This window comes from Anolis sagrei, chromosome 2, assembly GCF_037176765.1.
Source record: "Anolis sagrei isolate rAnoSag1 chromosome 2, rAnoSag1.mat, whole genome shotgun sequence".
Lineage (NCBI taxonomy): Eukaryota > Metazoa > Chordata > Lepidosauria > Squamata > Dactyloidae > Anolis > Anolis sagrei.
In genome coordinates this window covers 102,127,672-102,147,207 of record NC_090022.1, presented here as the reverse complement: position 1 = coordinate 102,147,207, position 19,536 = coordinate 102,127,672, and the positions used below count along the sequence as shown (strand labels likewise).

At 40.6% G+C, this 19,536-nt stretch overlaps 1 protein-coding gene across 1 annotated transcript in view; it reads right to left on the bottom strand.

Annotated features, from left to right (window-relative positions):
- ABLIM3 (actin binding LIM protein family member 3) overlaps window positions 1–19,536 on the bottom strand; it is a 181,186-nt gene that overhangs the window by 56,213 nt on the left and 105,437 nt on the right. Inside the window, 2 exon segments of the mRNA XM_067463718.1 lie at window positions 5,551–5,677; window positions 13,004–13,116. Coding sequence (XP_067319819.1) covers window positions 5,551–5,677; window positions 13,004–13,116 — 240 coding nt within the window.

Sequence of the window (19,536 nt, the reverse complement as noted above, 5' to 3'; positions counted from 1 at the left end):
CATGCCCACACCTATAAAACCCTTCATTACTTGTTCAACACAGGCAGAGAACTGTATTTAACAGAATTCATCTTTTTGCTCCAGTACTTCCAGCAAGAGGGGTATTTCAAGAATGTTAAAATGTCTTGGAGCCACACAGATAATTCTGTCCACACGCAGATTGCATGTGTGTCTGTGTGCCTTTGAGTTAGTTGTCAACATATGGCAAACTCATCAGTTTGACAGGATATTCCTAGACAAGGAGTATTCAGAGATGGTTTTGCCACTTTCTTCCCCTAGTTAGTTGGCGACTTTAGTCCAGTATGATCTAGTGTATTGAACATTGGACTATAACTCTGGAGACAAGGGTTTGAATTCCTGGTCAGCCATTGAAACCGACTGAATGAACTTGGGGAAGTTGCACTCTTTCAGTCTAAGAGAAAAACAAGGCAAATCCTCACTACACAGATCTTGTGAAAAGGTCACTTTAGAGTTGTAAGTTGGAGATGACTTGATCTCACATAACAGTTCTTTAATAGCTCTCATACATGCCTGGATATTTAGTCAGAGCCTTTATGATTCCAGCATTTATTTATTTACTTTATTTATACCCTGCTGTATCTCACCCCAAAGGGGACTCAGAGCAGCTTCCAATTTTGGTAAATATTCAATGCCATAATTATACAAAAATCAAACAAAACATAACACAATTAACTATTAAAAACAAACAAACATATAAAATACAAATTAAAACCAATTAAGACATAGAACACACACACACACATACGCACACATTAAAAAACATAGCACCAATCCCAAAATTGTTGTCCAGGTTGTTTCTTATGTCGGTTCTGTGAGTCTACTGAACTTTAATTTTTCTACTTGACAAATGCCTGCTTCCATAGTCAAGATTTTACTTTTTTTCCGAAAGACCAGGAAGGAGTAGGCCTATCTGATGCCACTGGGGAGGGAGTTCAACAGCCAAGGGGTCACCACCAAGAAGGCCCTTTCTCTCATCCCCACCAATAGCACCTCTGAAGGGGGTAACACCGAGAACAGGGCCTCTCCAGCAGATCTCAATGCTCAAATTGGTTCATAGAGGGAAATACGTTTGAACAGGTAAACTAGGCCGGAGCCATTTAGGGTTTTATAGGCTGAAGCCAGCACTTTGAATTGTGCTTTGTAGCAGACTGGAAGCCAGTGGAGCTGACGTAACAGTGGGGTTGTATGCTCCCTGTATGCTGTTCCGGTGAGCAACCTGGTTGCTGCCTGCTGGACTACTTGAAGCTTTTGGGCTGTCTTCAAAGGCAACAAATTTTTGCTGACAGTTTCAAGATGCTGATCATGACTGATGGTAGATATTTTAGTTTTGGGATGGAAGGGGGACACTATTCAAATTTAAATTAAAGTATTACCACATGAGGGGTATAATTACTATTGCCTGCTAATGTGAATCTGCCCATAGACTGCTTGGGCCCATTTAGATCAGAATGCAGCTGCCTGAGGAAGACTGCTCTTTATGGGTCTGGAACTGTGTCAGGGACAGAGTAATAAGTGAGCTCTCTGAGAAAGCCTTTCCTAGCTCTTGCTCTCACCTGCTCTCAGCCAAATTTGGGTGGATCAGAGAATTGAACAGAATAGATAAATACCTATGACATGATGAAGAAGAATTAGACCCAGCACTGTGAATATCCAAGGGCAGGACAAAGCTATGACCCACTTTAGCCCAATGGAAGGCCTCTGACGCAGCCTTGTATGAGGACTGACGTGTTATTCAGAGGAAGAAGCATGCCGGGTTTGAATTAACAAAGGACATGAAAAGAAGCAGGCATGCATTAAATAGTCAGTATGCTTTTTGATTAGTGGCAAGTCTAAATGAGTTTACAGCCATTAATATACATTGATAACTGAGAGAAAAATAGCAGATATTTAAAATGGTGCAACTGCTGTTCAGCAAGGACGGCAAACTACTAAAAGGTCACAATGGAAAGGCAAAACTGGACAATATGCTCCCATGCATCAGGAAATACCTTGGAATTTGGGTTGCAAATCAAGACTGCTAAGGAGTTAGTCAGGAACTACCTACTGTAGTTAGTTAACCTAAATGAGGTCAAATATGAGGAACCAAACTGTATCCTCAAATACTGAAGGAGGTTAATGACATAGTTGCATAACCACTTGCCATATTTTTTTTAGAAATTTTGGAGAAAAAGTTGAGGTGCCATAAGACTGGAGATTATCAAGCATTATTTCTCTTAAAAGAAGACAAAAATTAAGATCCAAGGAAGTGTAGGTCAGTCAGCCTGACTTCAGACCAGAAAAAAAATACTAGAACAGATTGCACAGGAGTCCATCTGCAAGTATCTTGATGACAATGGCATGATTAGTAGGAATCAGCCTGACTTTTTCAGTAACAAATACTGTCAAACTAACCTTATATCTTTTTATTAGTTTAGTAGATGGTAGGAATGCTGTAGATCCCATTTATCCGGTTTTTAGCAAAACATTCGAAAAGGTCCTTCATGATACTTTGTTTAGTAAAGTGATGAAATACAGAATACAGGCAGTCCCGAAGTTATAAACAAGCTAGGTTCTGTAAATTTGTTCTTAAGTTGAGTATGTATGTAAGTTGGAACAGGTGTAACTCCAGCCAAAAACATATACTTTTTAGCTCTTGATAGCATAGGAAAGGGTTAATACCCCTGTGGGGTTTGTTTTCCTGTCTTTTCTCCTGTTCAAAAGATTTCACCTCAATTTCTGTACCTTTGATAATTGGATTTTGAAAAAAAAAGTCTTGTTGTGGAAACAAGGATTGGTGAGAAAACTTCAATGGAGACACCTTTTCCTCAAGATAACTCTTCCAGGGCTGAATTTCCCATCCTAGGGGTAGAAGTTTTCTCATTTCCTGCTGAGCATGTTCAACTTGTTAAGTGGAAAACTGAAGAGTGACATGATCATACTCTTTAAATACCTCAAGGGGTGCCATAAAGAAGAAGTTTTTCTCTGTTGACTCAAAGAGTAGAAGTAGGTCTAATAAGTTACAGGAGGGTGGATTCTGATTGAACATTAGAAGCAACTTCTTGATACTGAAAGTGTTTCCGCAATGGAGCCAACTACCTAGAGTAGTAATAAGGTCTCCTTCTCTGGATGTGTTGAGACTCAGCGTCTGTCTCATGCACCTACTACTAGTAGTAGGAGGAAACGTAGCTTAGAGAATGATGAAGCTCAGCGGCAGCTGAAAAGGATCAGGGATTTGTTCCTAGAGACTACCGATGAGGAAGATTTTGCAGGTTTTACTCGCGAGGAAATGGAGCTGGATGATTACAGAGGTGTAAAAAGAGTAGCCAGCAGCTCAAATAGCGATGTAGGATCTGTTGCTAAACGCCTGAGAGATGTAGCAGATTGTGGGGACTTTGACAGTGAAGAGGAAAATCTGGATTGGACTAAAGTGCAAGAAGTCATGGATGTCCTTAACGCCCCCACCTCAAGCGATGAATTCCAGGGGTTTCAGGATAGTTGGGATGTAGATAATTCCTTGCAGGATGGAGCACGGAGTGCTGACTGGCAACAATGGCGCAGCATGGATTCACCTGAGGAATTGGACCCAGCTGACAGTAACTCCAGCGATTCGGATGAGATTTAAGCAGCAGCTTGAGGACAGACTAATCGCAGAGTTCAAAGTGTCGCATGCCGTGTGCCTTGTGTTAACTCCTGCCTGAGTTCTTGTTACAGCTTCGTGTTACCTGATCCTGTGAACAACCCTGCTGGTTCCTGACTCGTGAGTCTTCTGTGCCTTGACCCTCGGACTGCCTGACTACGCCCCTGCTTAATCCTGTTAACTTCGTTGAACCGCTCCTCATGAGGATTGCTGTATGCTGTTTCGTTGGCTTTTGGAATGGACTATGTTTTCTTGCTGAATTCAAGCTGTTTGTTTTGGTTTAAGAAAGACTTTCCTTTTCGTCAGTCAAGCTGACTGGGACTGCTTTGTTTACTTCTCTGCTGCCTGCAAGCCTCTCTAATTTACATCTCTGAAGCAAGAGTCTCCTTTGTTTTGTTAATAGACATTAAACACCTTCTTTTAACTCTAACGGTGCCGTTTGTGTTCCTGCCTGGCCTGGGTCTTGACAGGATGTCTTTAAAAAGAGTCTGGATGATTTAGCTGGAGATCTTGCATTGGACCTGATAGCCTATTGGGCGGGGGGCGGGGGGCTTTTTCCAACTCCATGTTTATATGATTTGTGGTGTTACTCTTTTTAGCTAAGGTCCTAACATATTCTCAATCTCCATTCCCTGGAGTTTCTCTGAATCCTATTTTCCCAAAAGGAAATTAAACCACATTTTCATGGCCACATCTCCTGTAATGTAGGCATGTTTTTATGTTTTTCCCTTAATGTATATTCTTTATACAGAGTCTATGCTTCTAAGTTTCCAGGTCTTTGTAGCCATTCCTTTTGCATACATTGAACAGAGGACTAGAACATGATGTCAGCTACACTTCTTTTCAGAAAAATGCTGAATACTTACTTCTTTATTAAGTCAAACAACTGAAGGAAATAGTGCTTTTTTCAAATGAGCATAAGGGACCTGAAATATTCCCTTGGTAGCAAAGACCTCCTGAGGATTACAGCATGGACAGACAAAATGTAACTACCCAGATGTTGTTGGACTGAAATTCCCATGAGCTCTAATCAGTATGTTGCTGGACTGAATCGGCAGTCCAGCAACATCATGAGAAACATTTTATTCTGAACTTCAAGTTTCATCTTTCAACTACAGCTAGAATGGAAAACTTCAATAGGTTAAAGGAGAATCTTTTGCCACCAGGAACCATAAACAACAAAATGAATAACCAAAAGTGTTCCAGATTTTTTTTGGTTTTTTTTTTTGGGGGGGGGGGGGAGCGGAGAGATAGAAAAAAAATCTGCTTCTGGTTTTGAACAAAGTGGCACTTCTTAAGTCAAACAATAGCATTGTAGCATTGTTTCCTGTAATTTATTTAAAATCTGAATCAATGTCCCTAGACACTTCCAGAAAAGGCAATTCATCCTCTTTTTACCAGAAAAATGCAGTTTGAGAGGATGTTGGGAGGAGTTATGAGTATCCCCACCCCCCAAAATAAACCAGCTGTGAGGGAATGCATTTGGCCTCAGGGTTACACTTTGCCAGTTTCTGATCTACATAATCACTTATAGCATCTCTACACAGATAGGATGAGAGACAGTGTATGTGACTCATGCTTCTTTTGTGATATGTGAAATTAGGCTTGTATTATTTTCCCACTTTGAAATGCATGCATTCCAGATGAATGGGGAACCCACTGATCTCAGCATACAAAACACAGTTTAACACTTTGCACATTACCCAAGGCGTGCAAAGAAAAGGGTATGAATAATATGTACCTTCATTTTTCCCTATTGGTTTTTAATGTGCAAAGTTGCACTAGGAGTACTGGATGATTTCACTTGAAATTTTCCAAGGGAACAGTTCAAACACCTAGCATTGAAGCAAACTCCAACCCCATTCAGCATATATATCTGGGTTGTGGGGATAAAAGGAAGAGATGACACTTACTTGCTAATGTATTCTCCAGTCAGGACGACTCCACAGGTTTGGCACTTGAAGCAGCTGACATGCCACTGTTTCTCTAAAGCCAGGAGGGATTGCCCTTGCTTGATCTCCTCCTTGCAACCTGCACATTCTAAAAAACAAGAAAAAACACCCAGAATTACTAATACAACAGCAGCAATGGCATCAGCATCCTTGATTGTTTTAGAGACCTTTATGAATTCCTACCGAAAAGTGGAATAATGACCCCATGGCTTAGCATCAGCAATGGCTGGTCTCCACAAGTTTCCAGGAAGGAAAGAAACAACTGCAGCCAATGGGAAAACATAGGGCTCCAGTCTCTTGCACACTGGGAAAAAACCTGCCAGTCAAACAGCTTAAGAGGCAGTGCTATGGGAACAACTTGGAAAGGATTGGGGAATTAGGGGCTCTCAGATATTCTTGGGCAGCAGATCCTATAATTCTTCCTGACTGATTGTGCTAAATAGGGCTGATGGAAGCTGAGGTTCAGCAATATATGTAGAACCACACTCTCCACAGCCATGACCTTGAATGTTCTTCTTTGGCATCTGTCTTCTAAGACCAATATTGGTAGTGCCAGTGTAAGCAATTTTTCTGTCTGTGGATTGCAGCAAGAATAGCAATATGTGGTTGCAGAAATAATAGCATTAACTGGAGTGCTGAAGCCCAGTGGTGCATTTAAGACAATCACTAGAAAGTCCATGGTAGGTCACCATCCAGATTGTGACTGTAAGTGGATGTGTAGACTTCAGAAGTCACTACTTGGATTAGCAACAGGTTATGTCATGAAAGATAGCACAAAACGTTTCTCAGTAACTGAAAGATATCCACTCCCCCTGTTATCCTACGACTCCACACTGTGGACATTACACCTAGCTATAACCTGAACTGAGTGTCCAGGATGTATTAGGACACGCTTGTTGAGCCTGATATGATTATGGATATTTTACTATTGACAAGCAGTAAGTGCAAAGAACTACAGCAATCCTTCTAAATGCCCACTATCATCTCTTCCTCGTTTATATTGGTAATTTAACCCTTGATCCAATTATTTGGACTTGATCTGGTGAGACTGTAACAGAAGCCTATTCACTCTGCAAACCCAAACCAAAACTCAGTTTTTAAAATCATGTCAGAAACGAATTGAGAATATACTGCAAGTCGCTTCTGGTGTAAAATAATTGACTGTCTGCAAGGACGTTGCCCCGGGGATGCCAAGATGTGTCCCAAAACTCAATGAAATTTCAGTACAGATGTATTGAGAAGGGGAAAAAACCTTAATGTGTTTATCGAACTCCTGTATACCAGAGTTTGTGCAGGGGTGCCTTAGGTCATTCTGTCCAATGTCAGTGCTATATTGAACTATTTTGATTATGGATATAGACCACAGGGTGGTGCTGGCAGCCTCCATCTGTGCTTGGTCTCTCACTGGTAAATGTCAAATGGCAGAATATTTTTGGATACAAACTAGTCTTGGAAAATCTGTTCCATAACTCCTGTCTAGCTTGGCTATGTTTGGTGCTTGTGTTTGTGTTAGTTTGTGTGGTATTCACTGGCCATTTCCATTGCTGCACACTAGCTTGGAAGCCATGACCTTTGTAGCATTCTGACTCTGGATCTTTCTTTGAGTGTTGAGAATCTTCTAGATTTTCAAGGAATTTCTTTGACGGAAAGGCAGGAAACAGCCATACCATTGTTTTGAAGAGTTATTTCAGGCCTTCCCTCTCACAGTAAAAACAGAAAATGCAATAAAAATGTTTTGCAGATTTTGGTAAATGTTCTCAATTTAGAAATACCCACTGACACTGCGTTTTAGCTTGACACACCTACATGTGCTGGATCATTGACTGAAAATACAAATTAGGTCTGAATCTGCATATTTTTTGGTCGGATTTATATTCTCCCCTGTCACCTATATGTTAAACCTCCCCCAGGTCTGCTGGTCATCCTTTTAGTACATTCCATTACTTGCATGGCTTAGGAAGACCTCAAACCTTGAATATAGACATAGATATAGCATTCAAGGCATCAGAATTAAAGATATACAGATAAATAGCTATATCTATAGAGAAAAAGAGGCTGGGACATTATAATCCTGGGTTTGCACTATAACAAAAGATTGTTTCTGCTTCTTTTTCTGAAATCATTGCTTGATCTCATAAGATGCCAATTTAGATGCAAACACATTACAGGCTGTGACTTAGAAAGGTGCAAATAAAGCAGGCAGAAAGATGGTGTCCTTCACCGATTCACATCCTGAATGCGCTTACAGCTGGTTATGAATAATCCATGGTGCTCTGAAGTAACCTGAGCTGTGCAGCCAAAGAGAGGAATATATCTAGTAGTGAATTTCTAGGGAGGATGTGCTTTCCTGGTAATTTTAAGCATAAGAGCACAAGGGATGGAAAGAGGTGCCCAAAACCATATAGTGATCTGTGTATTGTTCCATCCGGAGGAAATTAGTTAGAGTGAGAACCTTTGTTCCGATTCAGTAGGTGGGGTATTATATGCCCAAATGACTGCACCTGACTTTTGTGTTTGCAGAAGCAGGAAAACTTGGCTAAGAATTATAATTACAAAAAGTCTTTTTCATTTATGAAACTGTGTGTTATTAGTGTAAGCTCTCTCAGTGTGATAAAATTCAGAATGCACAATATGGACATAGAAGACATGCCTTAACAGAGCAATGGTGTTGCCTTAAGTGCTGAGTATTACATTTTATTACACATCACCTTGGTGTAACAGGTAACTCGAGAATGCAGATTAGCCTTAGAGACTTGGATGCCTGGGGCACAATATACACATGGGATTCCCATCCTCCTGGTTAATTAATATGGAACACAGCCCATGGGGAAGCTCTCCTCTACAAGCCCCAATGGAAGAATTACTGAGAATTCACGCAAGTCCTGTTTATTCTGCACAGGTTTGGTGTTGCCCTGCAGACAGCACTCAAATCTGTTGAGTATGACAAGTAGTACCATATTCAAGAGGCAATTTCACCACTCTCCAAAGTTGGAAATATTGAAATGTTTGAAATTCAAATCAGTTTTGTCAACCATTTTTTTAAAAAACAAAAACAAAAACAAACAAGGGTCATCACACAACTCAACATGGGATATTGTAGCAAGGCTTTGGGAAACTAGCACAAGGGTTTCCTAGAGTAGGTATGATGTGAATCTGGAGCTAATAAAAAAGGACATTAATGAATGCCTGAAGGAGGTAATGGGTTGGTTTAAGAAAAACAAATTGAAGCTGAATCCTGATAAGACAGAGGAGGTTGCCATTAAGGATCCTAACCTGGGGATGGAGGTCTTTTAATCATTTCTTGATGGGCTATACACCCCATGAAAGACTATCTTCACAGTTTGGTAGTGTCCTGGATCTGTTTCTCCAAATGTCAGTCCAGATAGATGTGATGGTCAAGAATGCTTACTACCAGCTTCAGCTGATACACCAGCTGAACCCCCTTCCTAGAATTGACAGACCTAAAGATGTAATGCATGTGCTGCTAACCTCATGGTTCGACTTCTGCAATGTTTTTTTACATTGGGCCATCTCTGTACCAAGTTTGGAAATGCAAATTAGTTCAAAACATGGAAGATAGATTGGTTACAGGAGCATCCAGGAGCGGGCATATTACACCCAAATTAAAGTCCACTGGTTGCCATCTAGATTCTGGGCAAAGTGTTGGTGATAACTTTTAAAGTCCTGCATGGTTTGGGTCTAGGTTACCTAAAGGATTGCCTTCTACCGTAAAATCCACCCTGGAAATTTAGACCCTTTGGGGGACACTTACGCTACCCACTTATAACCTGACTAGAAACTATTACTCAGAGGATCTTTTCATCTAATGCACCAAGACTGGTATGACCTGCCAGAAGAGCTCCAACAGTTAAATGAGTTGTCTGCATTCAAGGCAGAACTAAAGACTTATCACTTTTGTCAGGCCTACCCAATTTTTAACGGTACATTTTAAATGTGCATTCTATTTGTATTTTAATATTGGTATTATGTTTTAATCCTTGCACTATGTGTGTGTGTGTATGATTGATAGATAGATAGATAGATAGATAGATAGATAGATACTGTGTTTTAAAGTATGTATTTTATGGAATTTATGGTGATGTGTTTTAAATGTGTTTTGCCCTCCTCAAGCTGTAAGAAGAGGTGGGTAATATACTACTACTACTACTAATAATAATAATAATAATAATAATCCTCACTAAGTACGCATTTGCGCTACTTGGTAAGATTTCAAACCAAAAGTGACATCTTGTGTCTCCAAAACCATGAAGACGATAATAAGGTATAGCTCTTTGTGCCATTCTGATAGAAGGAAATATTCCCAATTCAAGACAAGGTATCATCTTTTGCTACACATTTCCCTTTCTGACCTCAACAACTGTTTCCTGCAATGATCATGCAAGCTTGCCAATTTGAGGTTATCAAAGGGATGCAGTCATCCATCTGGTCTGCCTAAAGCAGAGATAGTTTGCAGATGAAGTAAACAAGATTGAAAGAGTGTGTATTGATTTTCAGTTGATATAAAAACCAGAGCAAAGTTCAATTTTAGATATTTTCAAATAAGGAAATAGCCAAAATTCTTTCCACCAACTGCATTTTTTTTCATGGAAACTTCAGTGCTGTTGCATCCTTTGTAGCACTGACTTTCATGACAACTCTGGCAAGATGGCATATATTTTAAAATGGCATAAAATGAGAGCAGAAAGGAACCTCTCTCCACAAATTCAGGTGTACTACAAAAGAAATGGGTTTCTGTGGACATACCGACAGGAGCTGAATTACATTTTACTGCCCTGACAGGGGCAAGCCAAAATCCAGCACAGCACTATGTCTCTGTGAACCTAAGCCCAATCAATAGGCTTAAGAGCTCTTCACTCTGTTGAATTGTGGCCACAATACTGTCTTGTTTGGCATCTCTCAACAGCCAGGCCAGGAGCAGGCTGTCACAGGAAAACACTGTTTTGTAATCATAGTGAGGAAAAACTGAACTGTTCTCCTCTCAACAATCAATGTGTCTAAGTAAACACTAGGGAACAGCAACATCTGTTGCCTCCGCTCTGAGATCACACTGCCTGCATTGCAATTGCATCCGGATGGTTCACTTCCCAGTGTCAACTGCTTCCCATAAAGTCCTTTTAAAAGTAGTTTTTTATTTCAAAGCTGAGCCACAAAGATCTGAGGACTGGGGGTGATACTGGATCATCCAAGGAGGATGGTTTCCAGAATCACCCCTGCTCCAGATTCCTTTATTGGTCATCAGCTTCAGTCCAATTCCTGGCCTGTTTGCAGGAAGGCATTTCTCTTCCCACCTACCTCTTGCTGTACACCATTTGCCGGAAGCATGCTCCACAAAGGCAATAAAGCTGAACTTAATAGATGCAAGACACAGGAAAAACAAGAGACATTTTCTTTCAATTAACTACCCGCTCTGGAACAAGCAAGTGACCAAGGCCTGGTGATAGCAGGCACAGTGATTCACACAAGGCACCTGAGCAGTCTCTGAACTTGTGGACCATGGACCTCTGTATGTCAGATCAGGGGCTGGCCACCAAGAAATAAAAGATCTTGTTTCTTGTGGCTGTCTTACTAGGAAGAATTTGGTTCTCCTCCTTGATCCAATCTCAGGAGATAGACAGAGATTATCCTTCTCCATGCAGCCAGTTTTTGCAAAGCAAGAGGGCTATTGAAGGAATCATTAGGAAAATGATGCTGTGACACCAGCATTCCCCAGGCACTTGTGAGTATACATATGCATGTACATATGCATGTTATAGAAGTTTTCTGTATCAAAAAAATAACATATATGGACTACTCTCATCCTACCAGCAGGTTTTTAAAAAAGTTTTATAAATGTTATTGTTGTGTGCCTTCAAGTTTATCCTGACTTGTGGCAACTGTTTAACAGGAGTTTCTTGGAAAGGTTTATGGAGAAATGTTCATTGACTTCTTCTGATACAAGAGGAGTAGCTAAAGAAGAAGGAGTATTCCCCTCCAATTAAGAATTATCTTCCCACTAACAACCATCAACAATTCTGTATCTTTGCATTTCATTTTTCCTGCCAAAGTGGAGTATCTTGCATTTGTCAAAATAAAGTTCAACAGTGACAAATGCAAGACACCCAATTTGGCAGGAAAAACGAAATGCAAAGATACAGAATGGGGGATGCCTGGCTCGAGAGCAGTACGTGTGAAAAAGATCTTGGAGTCCTCGTGGACAACAAGTTAAACATGAGCCAACAATGTGATGTGGCGGCAAAAAAAGCCAATGGGATTTTGGCCTGCATCAATAGGAGCATAGTGTCTAGATCTAGGGAAGTAATGCTACCCCTCTATTCTGTTTTGGTTAGACCACATCTGGAATATTGTGTCCAGTTCTGGGCACCACAATTCAAGAGAGATATTGACAAGCTGGAATGTGTCCAGAGGAGAGCAACTAAAATGATAAAAGGTCTGGAGAACAAGCCCTATGAGGAGCGGCTTAACGAGCTGGGCATGTTTAGACTGAAGAAGAGAAGGCTGAGAGGAGATATGATAGCCATGTATAAATATGTGAGAGGAAGCCACAGGGAGGAGGGAGCAAGCTTGTTTTCTGCTTCCCTGGAGACTAGGACGCGGAACAATGGCTTCAAACTACAAGACAGGAGATTCCATCTGAACATGAGGAAGAACTTCCTGACTGTGAGAGCCGTTCAGCAGTGGAACTCTCTGCCCCAGAGTGTGGTGGAGGCTCCTTCTTTGGAAGCTTTTAAACAGAGGCTGGATGGCCATCTGTCAGGGGTGATTTGAATGCAATATTCCTGCTTCTTGGCAGGGGGTTGGACTGGATGGCCCATGAGGTCTCTTCCAACTCTTTGATTCTATGATTCTATGATTTTTCTCAGTCCTCAAACTGCTGTCATTGGAAGGAGTTAAACACTGAAAATCATTTATACCTACAACTCCAACATTGGCTGTGATCACTTGCACTTGGTAACTTTGCCTTCTATATTTCTTTGGATGCCTAAATTCTTTCCAAATTAAATTTTAAGTACTAGTAACTGCAATATCAGAAATCTTGGTCTCAGGATTTAGAATTTCAAATGTCATTACTGTTATCTTGAAGACTGGCTTATAATTTTGGAAAATGTGACCATATAATGTAATGCTTAGGCTATCGCCATATGGTTCTAGTAAATACATCATATAAATCATTAAAAGGAGCAGATCTCTACTTCTTTGATGATGTTCAGCTAAGTTTTGGCATTACAGGGAAAAGTCCAACACTGGATCACCATTCCTGCCTCCTTCCAATCTTGGAGAAGGGGATGGATGTGTCAAGAGTGGGGAAACCAACAGGTTTCCTGCAATGCCTTCACATTCCGCAGTTCAACCCTTTAGGGATGCTACATTAAGAGGTCAGACATGCTTGACTTACGGCTTGGTCCATGAATCTTGATGGGTTTGTTGCTGATTAGTGAATGGGAACATGTTTGGCAAACACAGTCCTTCCCACTGAATGTAACTTTGTCTCCAATAGGGAATGGCTTCCTGAAAGAGAGAAACCAGGAGAAAATCATCGGTGTATACTTTCAAGCCACTATTACTTTCAAATGACATAAAGGGATTAATATGTTATTTATTTATTTATTTATTTATTTACTTACTTACTTACTTACTTAATTTCTACCCCACCTTTCCCAACCTTGGAGGGGACTTAAGGGGGTTAATCCAAATAACAAACAGTCCAAGACCAAACTGAAGAAGCCAATCGAAGTGAACAAACCAAAGGAAATAACACAAGGTAATGGATCCAGTGGAATCAAGGTGAGTCGATAGTCTGTTCCAAAACCCATTTTCAGATATACCAGATTCCAAGGTTCACAAATCCTCAAATCACCAACAGTCTGAGGTCACAGCTCAAAAGTCTGAAGTTATTGCCAGCAACAAAATGCAACTTCTGCTCACCTTTTAAGCTATTTTCTTTGGTGTTCCCTATTGATAGCGTATCTTTCTGCTAACTAAGTGGACATCAAACTTAAGCCTTTTTCCTTCACAAGTCTAAAGAGCCAGAACGCTTAACCATTCCTCCACCAGCTCAAAGGAACTTGCCTGTACTTGAGTGCAGGCTGAGAAGTGGTAGCTTCCTTCAAAGATTCTTCTTCAAAGCTTGGTTGAAGAAGCTGCTGGGTACTACTGGGCTCCAACTCAAATGTTGACCCTTCAAACAGCTCCTCCTCAGCCTCGCTATCAGAGCTAGCAGTACAGTATATGTACTCAAGGGGTTGGAGATGAAGTTTGCTTCATTTTTGGTAACTGAACAAATTGTGCTCAGTATCAATATTAGTTATTAACTTTGGGTGCCTGTATACTGTAGAAAATGCAATTTGACACCATTTTAACCATCATGGGATTCGAATGTGATTTTCCTGCTTCCTGGCAGAGGGTTGGACTGGATGGCCCACCAGGTCTCTTCAAACTCTATGATTCTATGCCTCAACTTTATGGAATCATGGAAGTTGTAGTTTTACAAAGGTATTCAGCTTTCTTTGCCAAACGAGAGGTGGTGACTCCCTAGCCTGAAGAAGAGAAGGATGAGAGGAGATAGGATAGCCATGTATAAATATGTGAGGGGAAGCCACAGGGAGGAGGGAGCAAGCTTGTTTTCTGCTGCCCTGGAGACTAGGACGCAGAACAATGGCTTCAAACTACAAGAAAGAAGATTCCATCTGAACATTAGGAAGAACTTCCTGACTGTGAGAGCCGTTCAGCAGTGGAACTCTCTGCCCCAGAATGTGGTGGAGGCTCCTTCTTTGGAAGCCTTTAAACAGAGACTGGATGGCCATCTGTCAGGGGTGATTTGAATGCAATATTCCTGCTTCTTGGCAGGGGGTTGGACTGGATGGCCCATGTGGTCTCTTCCAACTCTATGATTCTATTATTCTAAACCACAAATCCCAGGGTTCCACAGCATTGAACCATAACAATTATAGTGGCATCAAGCTTCATTAATTCTACAATGTGGATGCATCTTTTGTGGCTCTTTATCATGTTTCATCATGTTCATGGAAAATCAGTGCCTGCTTTCTAATCCTAAAGTCTTTTTAAAGACAGAAGAATGTCTCATATAGTTTGTGTACAATATTGACCTGTTGTGCACAAAATTACAAACAGGAAAATCACACCAATGGCTGAACAAACACACCCTGAGGCAACAACATGATCAAAGGGAAGGACAAGTACTATTGCACAAGGACCTTTGTAATTTCAGCAGTGGCTGCCAGGTTACATGACTAGATACATAAGTAAATGCAATGTGCTTAACACACACAAACACACCATGGATCACAAACCACACAGTGCAGTTATCTGCCTGTGGATACATGGTCTTGGCACATGCTTATATAATCAGTTTTATTCCTGTGAGAAGCCAACCATGGGAAGTTAGCTTCTTATGGCAGGATTCAAAATTTCTAGTGACAGCTCTGCTCCACATCTAATTAAATAGGAAAGAGACTGTAAAACTTAGGAGCAACTCATGAGAAACTGTGAAGATTACACTATATGAAGTATTCTTTAAGGATTTTTTTTAGTACTCAGTAGCAGACAGTTGACCACCCTAAAAAATTAACATCTTACCCACCATGTATTGAAGATCTGATCTGTGTTTTGAAAACAAAGATGGAGCTGTTCTAAAATTATTGCATTTGATGCTCTTAATATTTTCCCCATTATTTGTAGTTGCACATAGGAACTGAATAATGAAAAACCTATTTCCCCACCCTTGGATAGAGCTATTGATACCTATCTCAATAATCCTGAATCAAAACAGTTTATAATCAAAAAAAGATATGGCCATTGGGTAGATGCCAAGAGGTCCGAGTCTCATATGCTCCATAACCACACCAATGCCATTATTTTATGCCAATATGATTACTCATCTGTGGAAACAGATATTTAAGTTTAAGCTGGAAAGTGACTTACTGTCCTCAGTGAAAGACCTCTTCAGGCAGAATTGATTTCTTTGATCTCCTCAGAATTTTAACATGATCCTTAACTCCACCTTGTGCAACTTGCTCTGATGCCTCCATCTCATCCAGCATGCATTTTGATTCATGCTGAAATCTCATCATGGCTCAACTATTGCCTCACAACCCTAGAATAACCAATAGTTGACTCACACATTACCAAAAGTATTTTAGGCTGGATCTACACTGTCCTATAATCCAGGGCCCATCCAGACAGGGCCAAAACGAGGTGTCCAAACGATGCCCCCTGTAAAAATGAATTAATTTGGAATAACCTCCAATATTCTGAATTAATTAAATACTCCATTAGATCTAGGCCTTCCTGAAAGGTATTGGGCCTGTGGAGACTCACTCTGGGTACTCCTGGTACTACCAGGGAGTGGGTCCCCATTTGCCATCTAATGCCAGGAGGGCATGAGAAGGAACATAATGGTGGCTGGGCAAGTTTTTAAAACTTTTTAGGGGTTCCTTTTGGGGGCTTTGGGGTGGTTGTATGCCATCCTGATAGCAAATTGGGATGGCATGTAGTCACACTCCCCAGGAAAGTCCAGGTTTTGCAGAGCTTGTGGGGACTTCAGTGTGGGTTTAACTTCTGTCTGGAAGAACCACCAGTTTCAGAATATGGATTAATTGCATTGATCTGGATTATATGGCAGTGTAGACTGATACTGGGTTTTAGGGCAATGTAGATGCAGCATTAGTAGCTTCTACACCTTTCCTGGCAATCCTTGAAGGAAACAGATTGTCTGGGTATAGTCAATGACATAGTTACACCGAACTAATATCATCACACCTTGGATCCTGGTGATAAATTGCACACAGTAGAAGAAACGAATGCCACAATAGAGCTATGTAGTTAAGCAGTCTATAGTAATGGTGTGGAAGCATGTGTATGTCTGCTACAGAGCCTATGGGGCTAATGTAAGACTAGACTTTTCTGTCACTCACTCACACTCATCTTTCATTTTAATGTTGCCCTGATGCACTCCTAAGGCTTTGACTGACAAAATAATAGACCTGTCCTACGAGAATACTTCTGAGATCAAGAGTAGCTCATAACTCACAATAGTGTCACTGTTCCCTTGAGATATTACTAATCCCCCTACTGCATTTGTAGGAACATCCATTCACAGTCAGCTGATCAGATTGTCAAACAAAATGGCACCAATATGACCAGAGTTTAACCCCATCTTTATTTGACATACTTTTAATTCTGCCAATGTGGCATATAAATAAATCAGTGGACTAATTGCTATGTATTGCTATGTATGTATGTATGTATGTATGTATGTATGTATGTATGTACTTTTGTACTTTTGAAGCCACATTGGAGTTTATTTCCCATAATCCTTAATGGGAAAAGTTTACTCAACACAGAGACACTCCATTGAGAAACTGGTGAGGTTTTTTTTAGCTACTAAATGATAACAAAAAGACAATAAACCCTTCAAAGTCTTAGTGAAAGATGCTACTGTGAAGAATTAATATGTGTTGCCCTTTGTTAAGTGAAGCACAGAGATATAGAAAGCACAGAATGGCAGCAGTTTTCATCACAAATCCATTGCTTCCATTTTTCAAAAATCCATGCAAAAAGGAAGCTGATACAAAAAACATGATAATCTTGCCAAAAACATATTGCATGAAAATAATCTTCTAAATGAAAAGTAAATATAGTCATTATTCTCCTAGTGGAGGAAAAAACTTCTGACACTGGAATGAAAAAAAACAAAAACAAATTGGATGCCTATAATTCAAGGACCTTTTACAGACGTTTACATTTATATTACAGTATAATTCTATGGATTCAATGTTAGTGGTTTCACTTATTCATGCTCCCCCAGGAACAATTGGCACCATGAGATGCAGAGCCAACCTTAAGTGGGGCCACAAAGTGGAGTCCAAGACATGCGGATGTGGAGAAGAGCAAACCACAGACCACCTATTACAATGCAGTCTGAGCCCTGCCACATGCACAATGGAGGACCTTCTTACAGCAACACCAGAGCCACTCCATAAAGTTTTGTGCTTTTTCTTTGTTAATTATTGCCAATTTGTCAATTTCTGCTATTCTACTTATTTTTTTTTTGGAATTCAGTCTCTGACTTCTTCCAATATTGTGTATATAGCATCCGTGCTGCAATTATGTAGTGCAGTACTTTGTAGTTTAGTTATTTTGTGTGTTTATTTGGCATTCCCAATAAAAAAATAGATCTCAAACTTGCCACACACACACACACACATCATGACCAACTTTGAATACTGGTGATGTACTGTGGGCTTGGCCTCATGTAAGCCGCACCGAGTCCCTTGGGGAGATGGTAGCTGGGTATGCATACACAACATGACCAGTTTGAAGTACTGGGGGTGGGATTTGAGATCTGACCCATGAATTTGGGAGTTATAGTTCACCCAATCCTTAAGCATTTTCTAATGGGAGCATTCATAAAAAACCAAAAGGAAACAATGACTATTTCTTTTAGATAGCATTACAAAATATCTAATCTGAGCATCACTTGGTATCTAAGCTTATATTTAACAAATATATTGGTCTATTGTTGCTTGAATTAGTTAATTCTTTTCCTTCTTCTGGTATAACTATGGCTGTTTCCTATGCATTCAGAATTTTACTTGATTCTAGAATTGAATTAATTAACTCCTGAATGGGCCTTATTACTTCATTTTTAAATTTCTTATGATAAATTGCTAAGAACCCATCTGGTTCTGGGGATTTATTTACTTTTGCTTTTTTACTAGTGATTTCTTTAACTGTAATTCATAGAATCATAGAATCAAAGAGTTGGAAGAGACCTCATGGGCCATCCAGTCCAACCCCCTGCCAAGAAGCAGGAATATTGCATTCAAATCACCCCTGACAAATGGCCATCCAGCCTCTGCTTAAAAGCTTCCAAAGAAGGAGCCTCCACCACACTCTGGGGCAGAGAGTTCCACTGCTGAACGGCTCTCACAGTCAGGAAGTTCTTCCTCATGTTCAGATGGAATCTCCTGTCTTGTAGTTTGAAGCCATTGTTCCGCGTCCTAGTCTCCAGGGAAGCAGAAAACAAGCTTGCTCCCTCCTCCCTGTGGCTTCCTCTCACATATTTATACATGGCTATCATATCTCCTCTCAGCCTTCTCTTCTTCAGGCTAAACATGCCCAGTTCCCTAAGCCGCTCCTCGTAGGGCTTGTTCTCCAGACCCTTGATCATTTTAGTCGCCCTCCTCTGGACACATTCCAGCTTGTCAATATCTCTCTTGAATTGTGGTGCCCAGAATTGGACACAATATTCCAGATGTGGTCTAACCAAAGCAGAATAGAGGGGTAGCATTACTTCCTTAGATCTAGACACTATGCTCCTATTGATGCAGGCCAAAATCCCATTGGCTTTTTTTGCCGCCACATCACATTGTTGGCTCATGTTTAACTTGTTGTCCACGAGGACTCCAAGATCTTTTTCACACGTACTGCTCTCGAGCCAGGCGTCCCCCATTCTGTATCTTTGCATTTCATTTTTTCTGCCAAAGTGGAGTATCTTGCATTTGTCACTGTTGAACTTCATTTTGTTAGTTTTGGCCCATCTCTCTAATCTGTCAAGATCGTTTTGAATTCTGCTCCTGTCCTCTGGACTATTGGCTATCCCTCCCAGTTTGGTGTCGTCTGCAAACTTGATGATCATGCCTTCTAGCCCTTCATCTAAGTCATTAATAAAGATGTTGAACAGGACCGGGCCCAGGACGGAACCCTGCGGCACTCCGCTCGTCACTTCTTTCCAAGATGAAGAGGAAGCATTAGTGAGCACTCTCTGTGTTCGTCCACTTAACCAATTACAGATCCACCTCACCGTAGTTTTGCCTAGCCCACATTGGACTAGTTTCCTTGCCAGAAGGTCATGGGTTATTCATATTTTCTTTTTGTTCATTTGTTAGTTTTAGATTAGAAATTTAC